General features: G+C 36.5%; 1 protein-coding gene across 6 annotated transcripts in view; it reads left to right on the top strand.

Annotated features, from left to right (window-relative positions):
- The window catches only part of MS4A13 (membrane spanning 4-domains A13), a 62,041-nt gene that overhangs the window by 10,415 nt on the left and 28,266 nt on the right, over positions 1-23,360 (top strand). For 4 of the 6 annotated variants that reach the window (XR_003900383.1, XR_003900384.1, XR_003900386.1 and 1 more), the window contains exons 5-7: positions 409-528; positions 4,728-4,823; positions 20,507-20,560. Coding sequence is in view for 2 of the 6 variants with exons in the window: in XM_029915424.1 (XP_029771284.1) it covers positions 409-528; positions 4,728-4,823; positions 10,660-10,719 (276 nt within the window). In the remaining 4 variants the exon portion in view is untranslated. Of the gene's footprint in view, positions 1-408; positions 529-4,727; positions 4,824-10,659; positions 11,269-20,506; positions 20,561-23,360 lie in introns of those variants that run through there. The other 2 variants (XM_029915424.1, XM_029915425.1) reach the window with 2 other exon arrangements.

Below are 23,360 nucleotides of genomic sequence, written 5' to 3'. Positions count from 1 at the left end.
CTAGAGAATGAAAATCCTAGGTTAAAAATCATTGAATCTTATTTGACTTACTTCTGTAAGCAGTCATTTTCCATCTTTTTTTTTCTTTTCCTTCTTTGCAGTAGAACCCCTTTTGTTCAAACCCTATCTTAATCTTTCTTTCATATGACCCAGAAGATTGTAAAATACAACATTTTTTAGCCCAGATGGAAGACTGATGCTTATTGGTGTGATATTTCACTGTTCCCTCCAGATTAACTAGGTATCATGTAAGCCAGAAAAGTATTTTACTCTACTGGCAGCATACTAATACCTCTAAGCCTCCAGAAACTAGATCAGTGTTTTGACCAGATGATTTTTTTGTCAGCAGAACAAACAATCAAGGTTTTTATTTGAATATAACAAACTTACCATATGTATTCTTTACAGATTACATTTGCTTTGATCATGAACATCTCATGCATAATTACTTCAGTTATTGCATCAGTTCTAACAACAGTTGAGTTGTCTACTTTTAATTCTGTGTCATATAGGAATTATGGACAAGCGGTAAGTGGCCAATTCTGTACGAATGTCTTAATATAATATATAATACAATCTCTTCCAAGGTTTTAAGGCCTTTGGAGGTAAAATAGAGCTTTTGTTGGTCTTCACAAAATGCTTTTATTTAAGTAGTAAGGTCTTGATTGAAAGTTATCTTGTATTTTTTTATGTTTATTTACTTTGAGAGACAAATATTAATAGAATGTTTTAATTCCTGACATGCCTAATTAAAACAAAGCAAGTAAGTAATATGAAGGCTTCAGTGATAAGTGTATACACATTAGGCTTGGGGTCACTGGTGATTCTCTAAATGAAAGAAAATATAGTCCTAGACCTTAAACCCATTCCCAAAATCAACAAAAAATTCTGCTTACCAATGCATATAGTTGGAGTAGTTGACACCTAGTAATTTCTGGTTTAACACAGAGCTTTCCATAAATAGCCTATTTTTGTGTCTCGTATGAATTTTGCTTTGTGTCCTCAAATGCTAAATGTACATGAATCTGTCTTGCTTTCATTTAATTGAATATCCAATTGTATACCTTGTAGCAGATAAATAACTGCATTTCTTTGTAAGATAGTAACATTCTCCATTAAATGTGAGTTTCTTTACTGATATTCCAACTATTTGTTTCAATTGTGTTGGCTTTAAATTCAAAATCACAGAATATTAGTGCTGCAAAAGATTTAGTAATATTTATAAAAATCTTCCATTTCAAATGAGAACATACTGAGTGGAGCCCTTCTTTCTTTTTTTTAAATTTTGTTTTTAATGTTTATTTATTTTTGAAAGAGAAAGAGAGACAGAGTGTGAGCTAGAAGGGGCAGAGAGAGAGGGAGATACAGAATCTGAAGCAGGCTCCAGGCTCTGAGCTGTCAGCACAGAGCTCAACGTAAGGCTCAAACTCACAAAGCGTGAGATCGTGACCTGAGCTGAAGTCAGAAGCATGACGGACTGAGCCACCCTCATGCCCCTCCTCTTTACTTTCGAACAATCAAACAAGAAACAAAATTTGAAAGTTTTAATTCAAAAATAATTCTAATGAGAAGGGTCATTGTAGATGAGGGATAAACATCCGACTCCCTCTTCCCCTCTCTACCTGCGTGTATTATAAAGGGACCTCCAGTGCTGACCTGAACTCAGTATTAATGATCAATTTCACAGGCTCCCAAATGCACAAATTTCAGTTTTGTTTGCTGTGATTAGTTACATGAACTCATACAGACCTGCATCTCTAACCCACAGTCTTTTCCAGGAGGCATTATAGCATTCGGCTCCTACATTTATGAAGGCAGCCAACATTTTCCAGTATTTTCCATATTCCAGCTTTTCTAATACAAGAAAGTTGCTTGGCTAACCCCACAAACTCATCGAGTTATCAGTGTTCCTGGGTAGGTTCAGCTCTCTCCAAAAGCGCAGGCCCCTGAAACAAACGTCTCAGACAGGAAGATGGTTGCTACTATACATCCGGAACCAGACTGACTCCAGACACGACCTTCAGTCCTCACTGTGTGTGACCCGTGGACGAGCCTCCTCGCTTCCCTGTTCCTTATGTGTTTCTGTATGTGTCACGGGAGCAAATGATAACACATACCTATTAGTTACACTGCTTTGTCTCCTGGACTCCAGGCCTGTTATTCTAATATCTCCTATGGATATGCCTCTGTTGTCAAACAAAACTTCAACAGCTATGAAATGGAAACCGTGTCTCCTCAAAAGGGGTGTGTTGCAAGACTCCCTTATTTCAGCCTCTGGAGCTCAAAACCTTGATGTAATCCTGTAGCCTTCTCTCTCCACCCTCTTCCCAATTACCAAGTATTATTTATTATTTACTCTAATTTTTATTAATTAGGGCTCTCTTAGTTGTCAGTGACAGGAAATACAACCTAAATTGATTTAAGCAAGAAAAGGGCACTTGCTGATTTATGTGGGATTCAGAAGCTGAAATCCCATGTCAAGAAATCAGTTTCTTGCTGAGTTGCCTGTTTGAACTTCTCTGGCAAAAAGGAGGGAGAATTTGAGAATAACACTTAACAAATATAAATTAAGGAATGTGAACAAAATGACTTTTTACAACCTTGACAGCTAAGAAGTCACGACCCGTGCTTCCCAGCTAAAATGCTACGATTCTGTTTCTGCCAACAAAATAGATCAGAGTTCTGATCAGGTAACTTGTCATTTCAAGCCCTCTATAGTCTTATTTATCCTCCTGTTAACATCATGCACTCCCTGCACCCGAGTTAAATTCCCTTCACTATTTTCATACAATATAGTCATTCTTGCATTCAATTTTTTGCTCACATTATTATCAAACTATGGGTCATGTGATATGTATTTTGGCTTTATTATTATGTTTTATGTCTCCATTTCTTAAGTATTTTGTCATGCTTGTAATGTGTGCTATTACATTTTTTTTGGAACAAGATAGGCTACAATGAAACTAGTCAATGAAAACTTAAAGCTTACTAGAATGTTGCATCGCTCCTTTGTTTTTCTCAGTCCAACTCTTATTTCCAGTGTCTTACTTCTTTATGAAACCTTCCTCGATATGAACACCTTAGGGTAAACCTCCAGTCCCCTAAAATTACTGAGCAAATTTTTTATCCATTTTGACATATTAACCTTATCATACGTTACCTTAAATTATGTTTCTGTCTTTCCTACTTAAATATAAACATTGAGAAAGCTGGAATTTTTGGTCATTCTATTCTTACCATCTAATCCCTACCATCCAATAGTTTCTTGCATAAAAGATATTAAATAAACTGAACAAAAGTGGAGAAGAAGGAAGAGAAAGAACTGAAGGAGAGAAAATTCTAATGTTATTCTTTCCATGTCTGCATATAATTCTTGTCTTTTTTTATATATTTTATTTTTATTTTGTTATTGAGACAGAGAGAAACAGAGCATGAGTAGGGGAGGGGCAGAGAGAAAGGGAGACACAGAATCCAAAGTGGTCCTCAAGCTCTGAGCTGTCAGCACAGGGCCCAATGCAGGGCTCGAACCCATGAACCGTGAGATCATGACCTGAGATGAGGTCGGACACTTAACCAACTGAAACACCCAGGTGCCCTGCATTCTTGTCTTTCTACAGCCAGCACAAAAACTACATTTATTTTCAGGATTAGGATGAATATCATTCATCCTGATATGTAGTTGAAAGTATCTTTCTGACAGCAACAGAAGGGATCTGCTTTATTATCCCAGCAAAATCATAATCACCTTATACTTCCAAGAGGAATGGTGTTTGCGGGTTTACTCATCCTTCCACATCATGTTCCAGCAATTTCTATGTGATATTTTTATCACCACACATATACATTTAAGTAGTGTGTAATTAACAATAGTTGTTTTTATTTTTTTTTAATGTTTATTTATTTTTGAGAGAGACAGAGACAGTGCTTGAGCAGGTCAGGGGCAGATAGAGAGGGAGGCACAGAATCCGAAGCAGGCTGCAGGCTCCAGGCTCCCAGCTGTCAGCACAGAATCCAATGCAGGGCTTGACCATGAACTGTGAGATCATGATTTGAGCTGAAGTCAGACGCTTAACTGACTGAGCCACCCAGGAGCCCCAACAATAGTTGTTTTTAATACATAAGGATTGCTTGATGAAATCTTATATATATATATATTTTTTTTTTTTTTGAGAGACAGAGACAGCGTGAGCAGGGGAGGGTTAGAGAGAGAAGGAGAGGGAGACACAGAATCTGAAGCAGGCTCCAAGCTCTGAGCTATCTGTCAGCACAGAGCCCGATGCGGGGCTTGAACCCAAGAACTGTGAGATCATGACCTGAGCTGAAGTCAGACGCTTAACTGACTGAGCCACCGAGGCACCCCTGATGAAATCTTATAGTAGCCATCTTATCATTGGAGACAGAAGAGTCAAATCCTATTGACTGAAGGGTTTGGAGACTCTTGTCATGAAGAGAATAGCAAGAATGAAGAGTTGTAAGAAATAAGACTAGAATGCTGAGAGAGGAAGATCGAAAATGGAAGCAGTAGACAGTGAACTGGGAGAATTAAGGCTAGGAAAAATGGAGTCAACGGCAAAGGAGTAGAAAATGACTAGGGAAGTCAAGTGGTGGAAGCAGCTTATTTACTTTTCCTATTTTCCTTGACTCTCACAGTAGGAATTCTTTCTGTGAATATATCTGCACTTACTAAAGCTACTAATGCAAGATTTCTCCCTATTTTCTGGTTTCAGAAACTTGGAAGGGAAGTTTCACGTATTTTACTGCTCTCTTACCCCTTGGAGATTTCTGTTGCATTAACACACGCAATCTTCAGTTGTATGGCTTTGGTAAGTGTAGATCTACTCTCTGGCAAATCAAGAGATGTTGATTTCTAGCACACACATTCTACAAAGAGATGATACAGTGTTAGAACTCATGAAAATTGAATATGTGACAATACTTCCTTAACATTTTTCCTTAATATTTATAAAGTTATCAAAGTAATACCTGAAACTATCAAGTAAAATTAGAGAGTAAATTGTCATTGTCTTCCTCATACCCACACATCCAAATCCACAAAAACAAGACACAACCACACAGGCAGACCCACACGTACAGTTTTAATTTTTACTCATTGTGTGATCCTATTCATATTGCTTCCTCATATGCATTTTCCTCAACTATCATAAACACCTTTCCACGATAAAATGAAACAATGCCTTTTATAGCATCAGATTTTTCCTTAGTATTTATTTCAGCATTTTTTGCTGCATATTTACCTTTTTTCCAGTTTTTTAAAAATTATAAACAATGATCTTTGCATATAAAATTAGCATTTCTGTAGGTAGTTGATTCCTAGAAGTGTCATGACAAGTTTGATATTATTGTGCATATTGTCATAATCCACAGTACTACAGAAGTTTATGAGAATGATGATTTTCTCACAAGCTTAAAAAAACTAGGTGCCTACATTCATTCATTCTTTCACAAACATTTGTGGGGGGCTTGCTCTTTTTTTTTTAATGTTTTATTTATTTTAAATACAGAGAGAGACAGAGCATGAGAGGGGGAGGGGCAGAGAGAGAAGGAGATACAGAACCAGAAGCAGGCTCCAGGCTCTGAGCTAGCTGTCAGCACAGAGCCTGACGCGGGGCTCGAACGGGGGACTTGCTCTTTATTAGGCATTGTAATAGGCACTAAGAATACAATGATTAACAAGACAACATCCCTACCATCAGGAAGCTTGCATTTCAGTGGAAGAGAAGGACAATTAACAAATTTTATATATATATACATATATATATACACACATATATACATATGTACATATATATGTATAAGTATATACACACATTAGTATATTTATGTTATATATTTATATGTTATGTTAATACTATATTAATACCAAGTGTTTATATTTCTTTGTATATATTATATATTTTATATATTTTATATACTATATAATACTATATTTTTTAGTATTTGTATATATTTTATATATAATATATATAAATAATTTAAGGAAGTGGGAAATGTTATGGAGTAAAATGAAACAGAGTAAAAAGACAAAGCAAAGATTATTTTTACATAGGACGGTAAGGAAAGGCTTCCGTGTGGGAACTAACTGAAGCGCAGAAGTAACTATGAGACTACATGGAAAAGTTTTCTATGCATAAGGAATTGGTGGGGCTTCCAGAATGGTTGAGTGAGGATGCAGTAAAGCTCCCTAAAAATAAATGCTAAAACTGAACAAACTGTCAATAAACAATATTAAAGATTCTGGAAATCTGCCAAAGCATAAAAAATATTGATGTGTTTACTGAAGAAAACTTACTACTCACTAAGAGTAGTGGATGTCTGTGGTATTTTTGGTTGGGGGCTGCTCCAATTCCTCCCAGCCTCCACTCCCAGGCTCCCTTTTGCAGAAGTCGACATGACTGGGTCAGACTGTGAGGATTGGTTTTTATTTGGGTTCAAGTACAAAAAGTTTCCTGACCAGGCGTGTTATTAACACCATAGTCATCTTAATGGCCACAAATCTAGGAAAGCCATTATAACACCCAGCCTAACTGAGCTCATTATACTTGTTCAGGTAGGAAATTGACTGGCATCTCAGGGAGATTCTGAGAGCAAGAGAGCCAAAGTGGGCCTTGATAATAGCCTACTTATTCTTGTTTCCTAGATTATAAATGTGCGTGGGGCTAGGCCATGCACGCATTAGGACACTAGAACGGGTCCTAATGAACTACTCAACCCCTGGCTGAATAAGATACCTTGCGAACACAAAAGCTGGGGCAGGTTTACAAGCAGCCTGAACTTTGAATACATCCCCTAAGCTACTTTGATTCATTGACAAAGGCTGCAAATACCACTGGCTCAAAATATTACTTTGCTAGGGCTACATAACAAACTATCACAGACTAGATGGCTAAAACCACTGGAATTTGATTTCTCACAATTTTGGAAGCTAGAATTCCAAGATCAAGGTGTTGGCAGGGTTTTGTGTCTCCTGAGGCCTCTCCAAAGAGAGCTTTGGCTTTTAGATGGCTGTCTTCTCCTGTGTCTTCACATGGTCTTCCCTCTGTATGTGTCTGTGTCCTAATCTCTTCTTATAAGGATACCAGTCATTTGGAGTAAAACCCACCCTAATGACTTTATTATAACTTCATTATTGCTTTAAAGACTCTCTTCAAATACTGTCACATTCTGGGGCACTAGGAGTTAGGATTTTAATATATAAACTTTAGGGGACATAGTGCAGCATATAAGTTGTTTAAGCACACCTCTGACCACTGATTGACTGACCACTTATGCTGACCATGGAGGAACCCCATTAAACCAGTCTTAAGATGAAAGCATAAATTCAAAATATAAAAAAAGTAAGTAGATTGATATAGCAGAGGCCATACACTGCAAGGGACACAGATTTCACAAAATTGGTACAGGCAAATCACAAAAGGCAGCAATAATAACCATTCATGGAGAGAAGGGAAGGGAATCAGAATCCAGTGTAGCTACAATACATCATGTAAAATATCCACTTTTCAACAACAACAAAAAAAATATATGACATGCAAAGAACAAGGAACACATACACTTGAAAAAAGCAGTCAACAGATACAGTTTTAGGGAAAAGGAGAATGACAAATAATGGGCTTCACAAAGAAAGACTTTAAAGAACTAAAGAAAACCAGGTTTATTAATATGTTAATTACCATATTAATGTTAAAAATCAGGCACCTGGGTGGCTGAGTCGACTTGGGTCATGACTTCAGCTTGGGTCATGATCTCATGGTCTGTGGGTTCAAGCCCTGCATTAGGCTCTGTGGTGACAGGTCAGAGCCTGGGGCCTGCTTTGGATTCTGTGTCTCATTCCTTGCCCCTACCCCACTTGTGCTCTCTCTGTCTCTCAGAGATAAATAAATGTAAAAAAAAATTTTAAACATATTAATATTAAAAATGATGACTCATAAAATAAGAGTATTAATGTCTATTACCTTGATTGTGGTGATGGTATCATGGTATTTGTATGTCTGAATTCATCTAACTGTACCTAAATTCATTTAATTGCATTAAATATGTTCGATTCTTTATATATCAGTTATACCTCAATAAAGGTAATTATTTTTAATAAAAATATAAATTAAAGATTGTTAAAAAGAGCCAAATGGAAATTCTGGAGTTTAGAAATACATAGTTACTGAAATAAAAAACTCACTAGAGGGGCTGAATAGCAGATCTGTGCTGACAGAAGACAAAATTAGCAAACATGATAGAACAATATAGATCATCCAATCTGAAGAACAGGAAATAAAAATAAGAACACCTAATAGATCCTCAGAGATCTATAGGACACCATGTAGTACACCAACATATGCATTTTCCTCCCAGAAAGTGGGGGAACAGGAAAAAACTTGAAGGAATAATGGCCAAAAGTTTCCTAAATTTGATGAAAAGTATTATATATATAAGAAGCTTAATAATATCCACTTAAAATAATCACAAAGAGATTCACTCCAAGACACCTGAGACCCAAACTGATTTTAAAAGGAGAGGAAATCTTAAAAGCAGCAAGAGCAAAAAGGATTTCATATACAATAGAACCACTATAAGATGAACAGCTGACTTCTCATCATAAACAATGGAGACCTGGGATGCCTGGGTGGCTCAGTCAGTTAAGCATCTGACTTTTCAGCTCAGGTCATGATCTTATGGTTTGTGAGTTCGAGCCGCACTCAGATTCTCTGTCTCCTTCTCTCTCTGCCCCTCCCCCACTCACACTCTGTCTCTCTCTCTCTAAAAAATAAACATTGAAAATTTTTTAAAAAATGGATGCCTGAAGATAGTGAGATAGAATATTAAAGTGTTGGGGAAAAAACAGTAAAGCATGAATTCTACATCCTTTAACTATCCATTCATAAATGAAGGTGAAATAAAGACATACACTGATGAACAAAGACAATGCATGGCTAGGAGAACTGCCTTAGAAGAGACACTGCAGGAAGTTCTTTGAAAGGAAGTCGTATCAGATGGAATTCAAAAACACATGAAGAAATAAAAAGCATCAGGTAAAGGTAATTACACAGATGACTATAAAAACAATAAAAATGTATCTTTTGTGTTTCTCTTAACTGATTTAAAAGACAATTGCATAAATTGCATTGAGCTCACCCAGACAACCGAAAATAACCTCCTTTTTTTAAAGTCATGTTATTTTCAACCTTAATTCCATCTGTCACAATAACTGAGCTCCAACTCAGCATGAAAGTAGCCATAGACAATATATAAATGAATGGATATGGCTTTATTCCAATAAAACTTTTCAAAACAGGCAGTGGGCCAAATTTGGTCCATATGCTATAATTTGACAACCCCTGTTCTATAGATATATATTTTCTCCTTTTTTTCTGAAAATTTAAGAAATAAGTTTACAAAATAATTATAACACTCCTTTTGAGTATATAACATGTAGGTGTAATATGAAAATAATGGCACAAAGGAAAGTGGAAGGAAGAACATAGTTTCTATATTTTACTGGAATTAATTTAGCCTTCATCTGAAACAGACTGTGATAAAGTAAGATGCATGTTCTAATTCCTAGACTAATGACTAAAAAACACTGAAAAATTATAACAAAATAAGATCAACAAAAATTAGGATAATACACCAAAAGTATTAACAGGTAAGGGAGGAACCTAAAAGACACAAGACCTGTAGAAAACAAATAGCAAGGTATTAGACATAAATCCAACCATTTCAATAATAACATTAAACTAAAACTGCACTGAGATACTAAATTTCTTAACAGAATGATTAAATTTCAAAATACAATTCTAACTAATGGTAATGACTATGGATAAAAGAAATCTTTCACTCTTACTTGAAATATAAATTATTACAATGACTTTGAAAACTTTTGAGGCATTACTATGGAAAGTTAAGATGTACATACCTTATCAGTAATTGTAGTTCTTGGTATATTATATATCCAACGGAAATGCATGTAGGTATGTACTAAGATATACTTCCAGGGAGATACCAATATTAATTCATAATAGTCCCAGGCTGGAAGCAGCACAAATGGGTCAGTGGTGAATATATTGAGGTATATTACTCTAATAAAATTCTACATAGTATTAAAATGAACCGTACCTATACTTAACAACATGGATGACTCTCATATATATAATGTTAAGTACGGAAAGTCAAACTCAAAGAATGCATACTTTATGATTCCATTTGTATGATGTTTGAAAGCAGGCAAAACTAAAGCTGAACTATAATGTTTATGGAGGGATGCAAGCTAGTAAAAGTAAAAGAAATAATTTAATACCTAAAAGTCAGTAGGACAGTTACTTTGGGAAGGAAGAAATGGGTAATAACTGGGAAATACCATGACAAGGTAACTTGTGAGGTGCTGGCATCTCTTCATATTCAAGAAGAATATTTTCTTGTCCTTAAAGTCTGGAAGTATAACGAAAGTTACCATTGTCTGGGCAGAATTAAGGGATTAAGAGAGTGGGCTGAAGTAGAGTCAGGACAGAAAGAGGACAAATGGAACTTTAACATTTTATTCTATAAACATCCGTACTGCTTACATATATTTTTAAAAACTAAGTCTTTATTACATGTGTGATCTTAGGAAGCATGATATGATTTATATCAGGTTGATTTTTTTTTCAGACTCATCATCATGAAGCTAGTCTCACAGCTGTTCCAGAGGAGCTTGAGAGTACTTTTTAGAAACCTGAGATTTTTCCTGGTGCTCAGACCTGCTCAGGGCCCTGATGATAGCTCTGTGTAACAGAGCTGCTACAAAGCCCACATGTTTTGTGCAAAAGAAAATACAAAACAAGTTGGATTTTTCTTCTTGGTATTCAAGAAATTTCTCTGCATATATTTTTGTTGGCTCCATGTGGAAAGTTTTCCCTATTTAAATATGTTATTATGAGGGAAAATTATTTTTTAGGTACTCTGAACCTGTCAACCCTGTCTGAACTCTGAAGCTGTCAACTCTCCCTAAGAGAACTTTTGTAAGAGACCCTAAAAAAGATCTGTGATTGTCTCTAGAGAACAGGCTATAAAGACGTGGCGCATGATACTACATAATTGTCGGGAAAACTTTAAGATAATTTATACCTTTACAAGTAAAGAGTACATTTCAGTATGAGTTCTCCTACCTGAACTAGCTTCTACTTGAACAAAGTATGAATCCAAAGTCATCCAACTCATAGTCCCTTCATTGTTCTTTGACTGTTTCTCTCCTCATTAAAATCCCTTTCTGCCCTGAAAGTCTCTGCTGTCTTTCTTCCCTTTCATTTCCTTTGTTTCTTGTTTCTTACCATTGCCTGGATCATCTGTTCAATTGCTTTTCAAAGTGAACAGGTTGCTTTTCCATAATCAGGAGAACCTCCCAAGAATCTGTTCTGAATTCACAGTCCCCCTCTCTTCTAATAGGAAACAGCACTTCAGAAGGCCTTGCTCAGTGGTACCGATCATACCAGTGAGTTCATGTAGCTCTCTTTTAAAAGTGCTGCTGTTTTTTGTTTTCTGCCTTGGCTCTTAAAAGGCTAGAAAAGCAAAAAGGCAAAAAATTTCATCAATTATTATAAAAAGATTTCATGGGTCTAAGAATTTCAGTTCAAGACATATTGAGTGTATTCTGTGTGCTAATTATATTAAACTCAGGAGTATCAAAGATTAATAAGGGACCTCATCACAAAGAGTTTTGTTTTGCTTTGTTTTGTTTGGTTTTGTTTTGTTTTGTTTTCAGAGAAGAAACAAACAGGTAATGAATCAAGACTATGCAGTGTGATACATGTATTAACACAAATATGAAAAAAATGAAGTAGCGCAGAAGAAATAATGATACTTCTGTTAGGAAATAAGAGGAAATAAAACTTTATAAAAGATACAGCCTCTGAGCAGGGGATTAATTGTACTTTATGAAGCAGATTGGAAGGTGGGAAGACATTTCAATTGAGATTAGCTCATGCAAAAACCAAAATGTGAAAAAGATCATAGTATATTCTGATAGCTAAAGTAATTATATATCATTGAAATACAATGACAAGAAGGAATAGGTCAAGTGAAATTTGGGAGAGGGAAGAAGAGGCCAGTTGCTAAGTCAAATCATCAAAGACTGATAACCATATTGAATTAAACAATATTTTGAAGATAGTGGGAAGCCATTGAAGACTTTTTAAGTAGGGAATGACAGGCTTGAATTTATTTTTGAGGAAAAAGTATTGAATAGGGAGAAGTGCATTAGAAAGGATAAATTTGATAAGAACAGCTAGAGTGTGGGAGAGAGTAATTGATAGCTATTGCAATGATTCAGACAAGTAATGAAAAAGAGGGTAAGTTTTAGCTATAATGCCTGATTATTCATAAGTTATGAAGGAAAAAAAAGAATCTAAAATATTCCCTCCTCCCCACCCCCTCAGTTTCTGGATTGAGTGATACAGTGATACAAAATGTAGAAGACACAGTAGGCTTGAATCATCTGATAAGTTCTATTTTTGGATAAATTGAATCTGAGATAACTATGAGACATTAAAGTAGAGAGATCTATTAGGCAGTTGAAAATACGTACCTAGGAGTTGAATAAAGGTTAACTATATACAGATTAATTTTGGTAGTAGCTAAAAATATGGAAATGAGAGTTTCCATTTTCAGCAATTAAGGACTAGGTTCTTGTAGCCCAAGCCTCCTACAAAGAACTCAACAAAGGTAAGCCAAAATTTTAAAACACCATCTGTGCGAAGATACCTGAGATCTAGGATTTAAGGGAGCTGGGATTTAAGTAGCTAAGATTCCAGAGTTGAAAACAAGACACAATCCAAGCTTTTGGCATAGCTCTTCTGCCAGATGCATTTTCAGAATCACAAAGAGGAGACGGGAGGTTAAGAAGCTGAGAGGAATTTCCAGTGTTCTTTTGGGTTGTGAAGACAAGTACTTGGACTCAGGCTCACTGAAAAGTGCGAGACTCCTAGACATCCAGAATTTTCTGTTGTGTTCCCTACAAGAGTTATATCCTAACAGTAGAGGTGAGCACAAATGGGCCTCCCTCTCACAGACTGATGCTGAGACCCCACCACCTCAGTTCCAGATTGTACTCAAGTGAGCTTCTCTAAAGACAAATGAAAATTATAAAAATGAAATGGAAATGAGAAATGACAACAAATTGAGAGCTAAATATATGAATAACAGCTATTAAACATAACTGAAGGGAATCAGTGAGCCAGAAGAAAAAGTAGAAGGAAAAATCAGACCAAAGCATTGACAAAATGATCGAAAATGCTATGTGGGGAGTGGAAAGAGTAAGAGACCTATGACATTGATGAAAAGTTCTAATACCATGTATTTGGGATTTCAGGAGAGTAGAGATAAAAGCAAATACATAATATTTGAACAGATTATATCTTGGGAATTGGGCACCCGGGTGGTCAGTCAGTTCAATTTCAGCTCACGTCATGATCTCAGTGCTCGTGAGTTCAAGCTCCACATCGGGATCTGTGCTGACAGCTCAGAGCCTGGAGTCTGCTGCAGATTCTCTCTCCCTCTTTTTCTCTCTCTGCCCCTCCCCCATTTACTCTCTGTCTCTCTCAAAAATAAATAAACATTAAAAAATAATACTGTAAAAAAATAACAAATCATAGATTCAAGAAGGGTTATAATCCTAAATTGAGTAAATACAAAGAAACCTACATCTAAGGACACATCATAGTAAAACTGCATAAAACCAGCCACAGAGAGAACAGTCTTAAAACTAAACAAGGTGAAAAGACAGTTTACCTTCAAAGAACAGCAATAAAAGAGAATGGTATCCATTTGTTAATAAATGCCAAAAGTCATCAGCATTGAATGGAAAGTTCAGTAAGTGTTCTTAAGACAAAAGGGAAAGGATCCCACATGGGAATGTAAAGAAATAAGGGAAAAAGTAAAATGAAATAGGATAAATATCTGAGTAAAGATAAATGAACATGACCACATATAAATAATGTCTAGGCATACTAAACTATAAGAGAGAACTTAAATAGCACAAGATAATGTGTTCTAGGGCCTTTGCCTTCTCTGGAAAACAGTAAAGAACTGATTTATAACAGCCCTTAAGTTGAGGGAAGGTGGATGTTGTAATCTCTTAAAGAGTAAGAAAAGACTGTATAGTAACCTAATAGTTTATAAAATGGAAATAAAAATATGTGAGAAATCCAAAACAAGACAAGAAAGGAAAGAAAAGAAATAGAACAGAAGTAGACAAACTAGTATTAGGATAAATATTAAAGCAAGAAAAATTCTTAAGATGAAGAGAAAATTTCATCAAAAGTGTCAATCCATCAGGGAGATATAATTCTACATTTATATGTAAATAATCACACATCATTAAAATACATAAAGCAAATAATGAATGGACCATCCATGATTATACAGGGAAAGTTTTCATAACTTTTTTCAATTATTGATGGAACAAGCAGACAAAAAAATCAGAGTATAGGTTTGAATAAAACATAATACTATCCACCCACCTGGATGGCCAAAAAGAAAAAAATTAAAGAATGATAGAATTGACTCTTTTAGATCATTTGGTGAACTTGTAACTTACATATCCAGCTTGTAGAAATACATAAACTGTTATAACCACTGAGATAACAGTTTAAGAATATCTAATACTAGAAACTCCATTCCTAGGTTTGTCCCCTGAAAATTAGTATATATGTTCAATGAAAGACGAGATTCATTGAATCAGTATTCCAAAGTCCAACAGATAAAAATCTAAAATTCCAAATAAAAATATTTCATCAATAATAGAGTGGGTTAATGTTGAACAAAAATATCAAGCACAAAGTATTATATACTTCAGGATTCAATTTGCTTAAATATAGCAAGTATAAGACCTTTTGGAAGTCAGTATAGTAGTAACATTTCAGAAGAAAGAGTGGATGTTAAACAACACACTTCTTAATAATCCACAAGTCAGACAAGAAATCTCCAGGGGAATTTTAAAGAATTTGCATTTTGCACATTAGCCTGACCTAATGAAGAGAGATAAAAGAATCCCATTTATGATAGCATCAAAAGCAAAATACTCAGGAATAAGTTTAACCAAGGTGGTGAAAGATTTGTACACTGAAAACATTAAAACTGAAGAAGACACAAATAAATTAAAAGATACCCCATGTTCTTGGAAGGGAAGAATTTATAGTATTTAAATATCCATTGGGGTGCCTGGGTGGTTCAGTCAGTCGAGCGTCTGACTCTTGATTTTAGCTCAGGTCATGATCCCAAGGTCATAGAATCAAGCCCTGTGTTGGGCTCTATGGTGAGTAGAGCTTGCTTAAGACTCTCTCTCTCTCCCTCTGCCCTTCTCCCCAGTTTGTGTATGCTCTCCATCTCCAATAAAACTATATACATTTCCATACTACCTAAAGAGACCTGCAGATTTAATGCAATCTATCAAAATTCCAATGGTATTTTTTCTAAGAAATAGAAAAAACTATCCTAAAATTCATATGGAACCACAAAAGGCCACAAATGACAAAACAATCTTGAGAAAGCAAAACAAAGTGAAGGCATCACACTTCTTGATTTTAAGTTGTATTAAATTATACATGTTTACTCTACTTTTCAAAAGTCTATGTTCTGTCACTTTGCTTTTACAAAAGACCTACATTAGTGCCTGTTTTCACTAACTGAAAGAAATCTAAAGAAGGATTTTGCTTTAACAAAAAAGGACAAAAAGTGAAAATAATGCCATTAGAGAGGCATTGTGCACCTTGAGCAGTAACAGAAGCCATGTTCCTTTCCCAGAGAACTATACTTAGCATCTCAGCATCAAGACACCATAACTTTGAATGGTGTCTATGAGCGTCTGTGCTTTATCTCGATTTATTTTGTGCATCCATTAGCAAGATGTATCAGAAAAGCCTAAGAGATTATTTTTGGGGTCTGGGAACATTCAAAATGCGTTCCATATAAGTGAATGGTAATTGTTTCTTTGTTTTATGCCATTTTGGCTTAGGAATTAAAATAGTGTGGTACTAGCATTAAGATAGACATAGACTGATGGAATAGAATAGGACAACAGAAATAAATCCTCACATATTTGGCCAATTGACTTTTGACAAGGTTGCCAAGATTATCCGATGGGGAAAGGACAATTTTTCTTTAACAAATGGTGCTGGGAAAACTGGATATTCACATGCAAAAGAATGAAGTGGGAACCCTTGCCTTATACCATATACAAAAACTAACTCAAGGTAGAACAAGACCTAAGCCTAAGAGATAAAACTACAAAACTCTTAGGTAAAAAATATTGTGGAAAATTTTCATGACGGATTTTTCAACAATTTCATGACACCAAAAGCACAGACAACAAATTAAAAAAATAGAAAATTGAACTAAAACTAAAAAAATAGAAAATTGAACTAAAATTAAAATCTTTTGTGCATCAAAGGACACTATCAAAAAGTAAAAAAAAAAACCTATAGAATGGGAGAAAACATTTGCTAATTATACATATGACAAGAGATTACTATTCAGTATATATAAAAACTCGTATGACTCAACAACAAAACATTCAATAACAGGCAAAGGATTAATAAAAACTCCTCCAAAAAGGTACAGATGGCCAGGAAGTATATGCAAATATGTTTAACATCACCAATCATTAGTAAAATACAAATAAAAACTATAGTGATATACCACTTCACACACACTAGAATGGCTATTATTCAAAATCAATAAAATAACAAATGTTGGTGTGTATGTAGAGTTGGGACACTTGTGCATTGCTGGTGGGAATATAAAATGTCATCTCTGGAAAGCAGTGGAATTAAACAAAAAAATTAAACATAGCACTATCATACATTCCAGCAACTCCACTTCTAGGTGTATATCCCAGGAAATTGAAAGCAGGGACTCAAACAGATACATGTAAACCAATGTTCAAACCAACAGGATTCATAGTAGGCAAAACATGGGAACAACCTAAATATTCATCACAGATGAACGGATAAACAAAACTTGATCTGTACATCCAGTGAAATAGCATTTAGTTTTACAAAGAGTTAAAATTCTGATGCCCGCTGCAGCATGAATGAACCTTGAGAACATTATGTTAAGTATTTGGACAGATAAATATTGTATGATTCCAATTATAAGAATAGTGAATGTCATAAAGGCAGAAAACAATAAAGATTATCAGGCACTAGAAGGAGAGAAGAGAGGAAGTTATATTTTAATGTCTATAAAGTTTATGTTGGAGATGATAAAAAAAAAGCTTTGGCTACAGGTAATAGTGATGGGTATATAGCATTGTGAGTGTATTTAACGTCACTGAATTATACACCCACAAATACTTTACATGATGTTATGTATATTGTACCACGATTTTTAAAAAAGATAATACAATGAGCTTTTAGACTTTAATATAGGTGAATATCTTCATGATCTTGAGGCAAGATTGTGGTCTACTCTATATGTGCAAATGGCACGTCCCATCAAGAAACCCAGGTCCAGCAATCCAAACACCCACAGAAAACCAGGTATCAATCTTTACAAAGTAGTGGCCAGATGATTAGAGATCCCAAGCCTTCTATAAAAGCCCTCAAAATCAGAATTAAGAAACTAGATCACAGAGGTAGCCAAACAAACAAAACTCCTTAAAGTTTGTAAACTAAATTAGTAAATTTAGTTCAAGAATCTTTCTAATTGTAATCTCTGAAGAGAATGAAAATAGAAGAGACCTTAGGAAAGAATATCATTTAAGACCAGAATATAAGGCCACGCAAGAAGTCCACAGAGTCCAAAGAGAACTAGGAGCTAATCAAATGTTGGAAAGTAAAGAAAGAGATCAATAAATGGTACAAACAAAACTACAGTTGTTTTAACCATAATAACTTAAAATAACTTAATTATATTATTTCTAACCCCTACTATTAACACTTAAACATAGTTTCTACTATTTTGACTAAAAAATTAAATATTCCTGGGGTGGCTGGATGGCTCAGTTGGTTGGGTATTGGGCTCTTGATTTTGGCTCAGGTCAGGATCCCAGGGTCCTGGGATCAAGCCCCGCATCAAGCTCTGAGCTGAGTGTGGAGCCTTTTTGATAGTCTCTCCCTCCCTCTGCCCTTCTCCTGCACTAGCATGCACACTCTCTCTCTCCTGAAAAAACATAAACAAACAAGGTTCCAAATGGCACCTGGCCCCATGGAGATGGCCCTCAAGTTAGGATTCCAAAATAGTAGCTCTTGGGAGCTGATTAGAAATTTTAAGGTTGGTCATTTTAGTTTTCAGAGTAAGTGAATGTGGGAGGTACACAGAACTTAGATTATTTTATTGTGCAAAAAAAAAAAAAAAGAATAGTCTAAGGAACAGGGAAGATAAATATTTTGCCCCCAAGCATTCATATATCTGATAGAAAGGAGAGAGAAGGACCAAAGCCCCGGTCCCCGACCAGTACATTTTCCCACTACGCTGTGTCGAGATTAAAGGTTGAAAGACTTTCGCTGGCACTAACCTACCAGGAAAGTGGAGATGAGGACACTTGTTTGATGGGGAGGTCTCTGCGGAGGTGGCCAGGGGATTGGGAATGGCCGAGATCGGTGGTCAAAGCGCCATGCTAGCCCAGGCAGCAGAAGGTTGGCCTGTGTCAACTCTCTCCTCCGCTCCGCATCTCACGACCAGCCAGTGGCCTGGGAGCCTGCACTCGGCAGAACTGGGAAGCCCCCACTGTGCAGGGGTCCGCGCGGGTCCCCTCGCGCTGCGCCTGTAATCGACGCCCCAACTGCAGCGTTAGGACCCCGCGAGGGGAAATGAGGGGCGCCGCTTCTTCAGCCCACTGGGCACTTGCTGCCCCCAGGACTCCCGGAGCTGGACTGAACTAAGGGCACCACCTGTGAGATCAAGCCCTCTGGCCCTGTAATCAAGCGACCTCAGGGATCCATGGTCCATGTGGACCGCTCTGAGGACACGTGCTAGCTCTCGTTTGAGTTTCAGTTCTGTGCCAATTTCTCTTTTTTGCTTTTCCGCCCCCACCAAACAATCGTACAGGGTTGTTTTTTTGTTTTTGTTTTTGTTTTGTTGTTGTTGTATTTTGTTGTGGGGAGGTGTGTTGCTGCTGAAGAAACAACCTTTGAAAGAATAAGAGATGTGGGCAGGGCCACCCAGAAACTGGTAAGGACCAAATAGAACTGCAGTTTGACTCTTTCCACTATAACCTTCCTACATTGTCTCAGTTTCAAGTGCAGACAGGCCACGGTCAGGGGCAACTCAAAGCCATAAGCTTTCCTGGTTTGTGTAAATGGAAGGGAAAGTTTACAAGTGAGGAATTTGAAGACAGGTCTTAGACTTCAGATATGGTTATGGATAAGAGGCTGAAGAAAAAAAGAAGAGCCATAAGACATTGGAGATTCTGGAAAGCAGATTCCCAAAACCGTGTGAGAAAAGTTAGAAGACAAGGCCATTAAAATAAAATAGAACGACTTTTACTGCAAGAAACAGAAACTATCTCTTACTAGTTTTAGCACGATAAAGATACATTTATTGTAATATATGAGTAGATATGTTTACATAATGTAAAGGCAAGAAGTCAACCAGTTTTTGAAAAGAAACTGGAAGGGGAAAGTTGAAAGCCGTCAGAAACTCAGGAAATTCTGTTCCTTCTCCATCTCTTCATTTCTCTGGGTGTCCTTTCCATTCACCTCACCCCAGAAACTCACCTTCTGTCTCCCACTTTGTCCATTAGGGTGGAGCATGACAAACCACTGCCCCCAAGGTCTTCTTGATCAGGAGACCAGCCCAAACAACCCAGGAAAGAGCATGTACTATGCACCCAGTTTAAGTGAGATGCACACATTTGGCCCAATCAGCTAGGATCAAGGGGAAATCCTCATGGATGTTAATATGCAGTCTAAGGAGGACCGATAGAAATTATTATAGAAATCTCAAAGGTTATCCGCAATTTTAATGGCAGCTGTCTGTTATTTTTAATTGTCTTGTCTACTGAACACCTCCCCTGCATTTTTGTAGATCCTTAACTTGTGAAGCTCACCTTTCCAAAGTAGAATATATGACATTTTATTTTTCAGCTTCCCTTGCAGCCAGTAGAGGCATGTGGATAGATTCTGCCAGTCAAGTAGCCCTGGGCCATATTTTAATTTGGAGAGAAATAGCGTGAAGTGAGGGAAGCACAAACCTGACATCATGAATGTGGGGATATGGGTAATTTCTAGAGGGATTGATGGATCAGGGAAGCCACCCCATAACAATTTTCTAGTCTAATTTCAGGTTGGCAAATGAATAAAAATATTTGAGAAATAATTATTGGATTTTTTTTCAAGATAGCAATCTTGATGGTTTGATGAAAAACATCTCTGGGGGACTACAAAATAGTGAAAATTAGCGACTCTGAGCGTAGATTTTCCTCTTAATTTTAACCCAAGAAAATAATTCATATTAATTTGTCCTCACATTTTCCTGCAGAAAAGAAACACATTTATTCTCCCATTTCTCTGTTGTATCTTAGTGAAAAATGCCAAGACGTCGTCTGCGGATAAGACAGGAAACAAGACTGTTGGGGGTAAGAGCAAAATGCTTCGTGAACAAATAAGTGAGTGTAGTGTTGCAATTTTTTCATGCAAACCCGAGGAGACTTTAACCACCTCTCTTGTGAACTTTCCAAATGGAGGAGAGTAAATGGTTACATAATGTCTGCATTTTCCACATGCAAGCTGGTCATATAAGCTGTATATCAGGCTAAAGCTAAATAAAGCAGAAAATAGTAATTTACTACATTTAAATAACTCCAAACCATTACAGCCTAGAAATAGACTCTTGAGTCTGGAAATGGGTAGAAAATCCCTTTTGGGCATCGAGAAATTATTTCATGCTAAACTAATGATAACATGGCCCCAAATGAGATGGTCAGATTATAGAAACTATATTCAGGAGAAGCTGCAGTTAGACAGCTTTGTGGACAGTGAGTATAGTGGCACTATGTTTTTTACTTCATCCCTCAGACATGCCACTGTTTTCTGAAGCAGCTCCCACCAAATGTAGCAGGTTAAATCTTTTTGCATTATCTACCAATTCTGTTGAGTGATAGAGGCAGGTTAGGAATCAAACCAACAGAATTAAAGCTTGGCCCAGGAATATTCCCAACATATCAAGTCTATTATTGCCTTCACTTATTTAAAATCTACCTGATCCTCTGCCAGAATTGAATGAAGACCTTACATAAAAGCAAGCAATGAGCCCAAAATTTCCTCTCCTCATTCCCCATATTATGATATTAAAGATTTTTTTTCTAGCCCCCTTGCTCACTTATCTGGGAATTGAGAAGGAATAGCTCAAGTGTCTGAGAATAAATAGAACTGCTACTGGCTACATTACTGCCCTTCTAATGAGATCTACAATCACCCAAGGGTTCAGGTCTTATTTCATTCAATAAAACATACCAGCTTCCAGCATCCAGAACAAGATGGAGTAGCCACACTTCTCCTTATTCCTATTGCTAATTACAGCTAAAACTTTGGACAAATATAAGAAGACTCCTAGCAGCAACAAGGTCAAACCCCCATGTCCTTGCCAACATAATACAAGAGAAGATTTGCTAAAACAGAAGGTTTAAGCTATACTAAAATACATAAGCATAAAATGTATCATCAAACCCATTCTTAAGTGTACAGTTCAGGGATATTAAATATATCCACACTGTTGGGCAACCATCACCACTGGTGATTTCTCCACACAATTCTTTTCATCTTGCAAAACTAAAGCTCTATATCTATTAAACACTCCCTCTCCCTGCCCCTAGCCCCTCCCTAGCAATAACAATTCTACTTTCTGTCTCTATGAATTTGACTGCTCTCGTACCTCAGATACTTGGAATCATGTAGGACTTGTTCTTTTGTGGTTAGATTATTTCTAACATAATGGGTCCCAGGTTCATCCGTGTTGTAGTTTATGTCAGAATCTCCTTTGTTTTCAAGGACTCCATTGTATGTATAACTACCCTTTGTTTATCCATTCATCTCTCAATAGACACATGGGTTGCTTCCACCTTTTGGCTATTGTGAATAATGCAGCTATGAACACAGGTGTAAAATAGCTCTTTAAGTCCCTGCTCTCAATTCTTTTGTATATGTACACGTAGGAATGGAAATGCTGTGTCATATAGTAGTTCTAAGTTTAACCTTTAAGAAACTGCCAAACTCTTTCCATAGCAGCAGTAACATTTTACATCCCACCAATAGTGCACAAAGGGTCCAATTTCTCCATGTCTCGTGTTCAGCATTTGTATTCTTTTTTGATGATAGCCATCCTAATAGGTATAAAGTGGTATGGTATTGTGGTTTTAAGTAGCAACTCCCTAATGATTAGTTAGGCTGTTGGGCATCTTTTCATGTGCTTACTGGCCATTTTCATGTCTTGTTTACAGAGAAGTCAAGCCTTCTGCCCATTTCTTAGCTGGATTGTATGTTTTGTTGTTGTTGTTGAGTGGTAGAGTTCTTTATATTTTCTGGATATTTACTCCTTCCAAGATACATGATTCACAAATTTGTCTACAACCATTTTCTGGGTTGCCTTACCACTCTGTTGATTGTATTCTTTGATGCACAGAAGTTTTAAGTTTTGACCTATTTCAATTTACTTTTTTCAAAAATTATTGCCAAATCCAGTGTGATGAAGCTTGTCTCCTACAATTTCTACTAACTTTTGTTGTGTCATCCCGGCCTATTGATAGTGATTTGGGCGGGGTATGAAACATGTTTTGGCCTGAAGCACATATTATCCCAAGGTCTAGTTCCTCATTCGGATCTTATACTATAAGTTACATAAGATATAACTATTGGGAGAATCCAGGTTCAGGGCGCACAGGACCTGTACTATTTTTGCAAATGACTGTGAATTTATAATTATTTAAAAATAAAAAGGTGTTTTTTTCTTATTATTTAAATTCAAGTTAGTTAACCTATAGTGTAGTATTGGTTTCAGGAGTACAATTTAGTGGTTCGTCAGTTGAATATAATGCCCAGTTCTCATCCCAACAAGTGCCCTTCTTTTTTTTTTTCTTATTTATTTATTTTTATTTTTTAATAGTTTATTGTCAAATTGGTTATCATATAACACCCAATGCTTCTCCCCACAAGTGCCCCCCATCATGACCATCACCCCCTCCCTCTCTCCCCCTCCCCCTTCAGTCCATGGTTCGTTTTCAGTATTCAGTAGTCTCCCTTGATCTGTGTCCTCACTCTCCCCTACTCGCTTTCCCCCTTCCTCTCCCCATGGTCCCCTGCCAGGTCTCTCCTGTTAGACCTATGAATGCAAACATATGGTATCTGTCCTTCTCTGCCTGACTTATTTTGCTTAGCATGACA

The sequence above is a fragment of the Suricata suricatta genome, chromosome 11 (assembly GCF_006229205.1).
Source record: "Suricata suricatta isolate VVHF042 chromosome 11, meerkat_22Aug2017_6uvM2_HiC, whole genome shotgun sequence".
Lineage (NCBI taxonomy): Eukaryota > Metazoa > Chordata > Mammalia > Carnivora > Herpestidae > Suricata > Suricata suricatta.
Note: the sequence above shows the minus strand (reverse complement) of the source record. Positions and strands in the feature narration are given on the sequence as shown.